This window comes from Sinocyclocheilus rhinocerous, unplaced genomic scaffold (assembly GCF_001515625.1).
Source record: "Sinocyclocheilus rhinocerous isolate Xijiao unplaced genomic scaffold, SAMN03320098_v1.1 scaffold2415, whole genome shotgun sequence".
In the NCBI taxonomy this organism is placed as follows: Eukaryota; Metazoa; Chordata; class Actinopteri; order Cypriniformes; family Cyprinidae; genus Sinocyclocheilus; species Sinocyclocheilus rhinocerous.
In genome coordinates, this window is record NW_015666566.1 from 271,434 (window position 1) to 274,381 (window position 2,948).

The 2,948-nt window shown below is 37.5% G+C and overlaps 1 protein-coding gene across 1 annotated transcript in view; it reads right to left on the reverse strand.

Annotated features, from left to right (window-relative positions):
- The window catches only part of ccnd2a (cyclin D2, a), a 15,922-nt gene extending 13,401 nt beyond the window's left edge, over positions 1 to 2,521 (reverse strand). Inside the window, exons 1-2 of the mRNA XM_016544216.1 lie at positions 2,128 to 2,521; positions 560 to 775 (exon numbers count right to left, since the gene is read on the reverse strand). Coding sequence (XP_016399702.1) covers positions 560 to 775; positions 2,128 to 2,322 — 411 coding nt within the window. The 5' untranslated portion in view covers positions 2,323 to 2,521. The remainder of the gene's footprint in view (positions 1 to 559; positions 776 to 2,127) is intronic.
- Positions 2,522 to 2,948: the final 427 nt, after the last annotated feature.

A 2,948-nucleotide genomic window follows, 5' to 3' on the forward strand; every position in this document is an offset into this window, starting at 1 on the left:
CTTTTAAGGCTATATATATATATATATATATATATATATATATATATATCAATATTCATCCAATATATACAGGTGGAACAAGACTTCAGCCCTGATGCAGCTGTGGGTTGCATAGTTGCCACTAGATGGCGTAATAGCTCTGTCATGCATGGACTCTAACACCCTTGAGTTGATATTTGAATGTTTGTGGAGAACATCCATCTGTCGGTAGAATATTTAGTCAAACAGAACCTAGTCTTTGCTGTAGACTAATTTTAATTCTTATGGCATTGATTTGTAAACATACACACTATGAAAAATTCCATCACAAATTAAAGTAGGCCTATACAAGTATCTGCATAACCTGAAATTTTATTTTAAGTGGGATGACTAGCCTACTAAACGATTTAGTGTACCCATAACAGCAGTATAGGCCTATACTGTAATGTAAACAAATAAACACTTAGCAATAGTATATATTGAGGAAAATTGTGAATAAGGTATGTAGCCAATTTTCTGGCAGTCACTAGAGATAAGTTAGTAAGTTTCGGTATATGCAAAGAGTTTATTTGGTGCTTACCAGCAGTTCCTGCGGTCTGATTGAGTTATCAGTGTAGATGCACAGCTTCTCTGCAGTTAATGGACGCGTCTCTTTCAATTTAGACGCAAGAAACATGCATACTGCGCCGAGCAACTGCAAGTTACATTTTCTTGTTGGTACCACCGATAAAAATCGGTCCAAGTAGTTCATAGCCAGTGGAAAAACTTCTTCCTCGCATTTCTGTTCCTCGCAGACCTGGAAAGGGCAGGGCATAACTTAATAAGTTCAGAGGAAAAGATGCACGTGGCGCAACAAAATTAGTCTAATTTATAAGACTCGCAATGGCTATATATGCATCAAATAATTATGCCGATTAAACGAAATACGTAGTATTGTCCATCAGTTGCATAGATAACAGGTTGTAAATCGTCACGGTAACATTAGATATTGATTTTAAAAAAGTGCAATTTCTGTCTTGTCGTTGTTCTAAATGTATGAATTTAATGGATGAAAAGGGGACTCTAACATATTTGTCAATAGACTCACATTCCTTTGGTTCATTCAGTAAGAAATTAATTCAAGTCACAATCGCCCGAGCCAAAAAACACCCATGCAACAGTACGGGGTCTGTTTTTTTAATTCGTCATATTTTCATAAAATATTTAAAAATATAAATAAATTGTCTAGGTCTACTATTCATACCTCTAAATATTCACCAACCCTTTTCACATCATTCCCGACAATTGACAAGCAATCAAATCGATTTTTTATATGATTAAAACATGATTTTTTAAACGAAGTAGCATGCGGTCTTAGAAGAGTGCGTCACCATCGGACCGAAATATTTTTTTCAAAAATGTTTATAAATTCTCCTGCTCCATTCACCTGACAATTTAAGACATGAAAATAAAGCTAAGGTCCTCCCCTAACGTTTTCAACATTCAGAGATTAGGAATATGAAAGATTCTGACAAAAACCGAACTTAATTCCAAGGCAATAGACTTCGATCAGCATGGGTTAAGAAGCAGTGCGGGCCCTCGCCCCTTCCGCAACCATATATTTCAAAAAAATTTACAAAATGATAGAAACATAATTCCCAATATATTCAACCATGAATATGTACAGTAAACGCTCATTTATCCAGTCATGCACATGTAAAGAGTTGTTATGATGATTTTGTTGCGATAAAGTTGTTGTGAAAGAAAAACCAACATGGCGATGGTTAGATGTAGCACAGCGGCAAGCATTGAAGTGCATACGTGTGCATGGAAATATTTATCCCAAAAATAAATAAATAACATTAAGCACGATTCTGTGCTCTTTGTTAACGGAACCGAAAACTTTGAGAAATATGCGCTTATGATCACTGACATGTCGATATCATCCACCCCCCTGCAAATCTAATCGTGAACTTGGTCCAAAATCAGCGTTTATGACTGCAATAAAATAAATAGCCCGACCAAATCGGATCTGCCATTTCGGAAATATTAAGAAAGCTCCTTTACTTGCATTCCACAATGCTTGCATGACAGAATAACGGAGAAAACACTTTGCTAGACGTTTTGTAGATACGGTGTAAGCACGGAAATGATCGGATAAGTACAAACCTCCAACATCCAAGTTGCCACCATCCTCCGCATAAAGGGCTGAATTTCTTTCTGAACACATTTAAAATATGAACACTGGGGAAGAAACCTCTCTTCGATGGTCAACAAGCTTTGTAGTACCCTGTCATCATATAGAAGATTCGGGTCAGGACGGGCTCTTACAATGGTGTCCATCTCGAGACAAAGCAGTTCCATGATTGTTACAGTCCTTTTCGATCTCAAATAAGCCTACAAACAGTCAAATACAATGGTTGCGAAATGTCAAAAAGAGCAGAAAGGACTTCTCAGGCACATAAAACCAGTCTACAAGGCTTTCCAGGTTAGTCCTGATCCTTTTGCAAACTTTTCCCCACTAGTCTCTTTCTCTGCTCTGCTCCTCTCGCTGCAACATTTGAGGTCTGCAGATGTAAGGCTGTGTGACGCAAGCCTCATCTTATTATTGGCCAGACGCAACATGCTCGGTCTTCCTCTTCTTTTCCAGCCCTCTTGCTCTGGTTATCAATAGCCCCCGCTAGATGATCAAGAATTGCAATATTGGCTGATATATTTATGGATCATGCAAGATGTTCATCATTAGTCAACTTACCCATTAATGCGCAACTACTTTAACGACGCTGGGTAAACATAAACATAAACACAGCGCACCCAACGCAACACTCAACGTATATATAGCATCTCAGTGTTCTAAAAAAGTGTTTTTGAGGGTTTTTATGATGTTATTTCGTATCAAATAATATGCATATAATATTCATATCCTAGTTGACCAATATAGGCTAGTTGTGCCAAGCAGACATTTGCGCAAATTAGACCAATAAACGGTC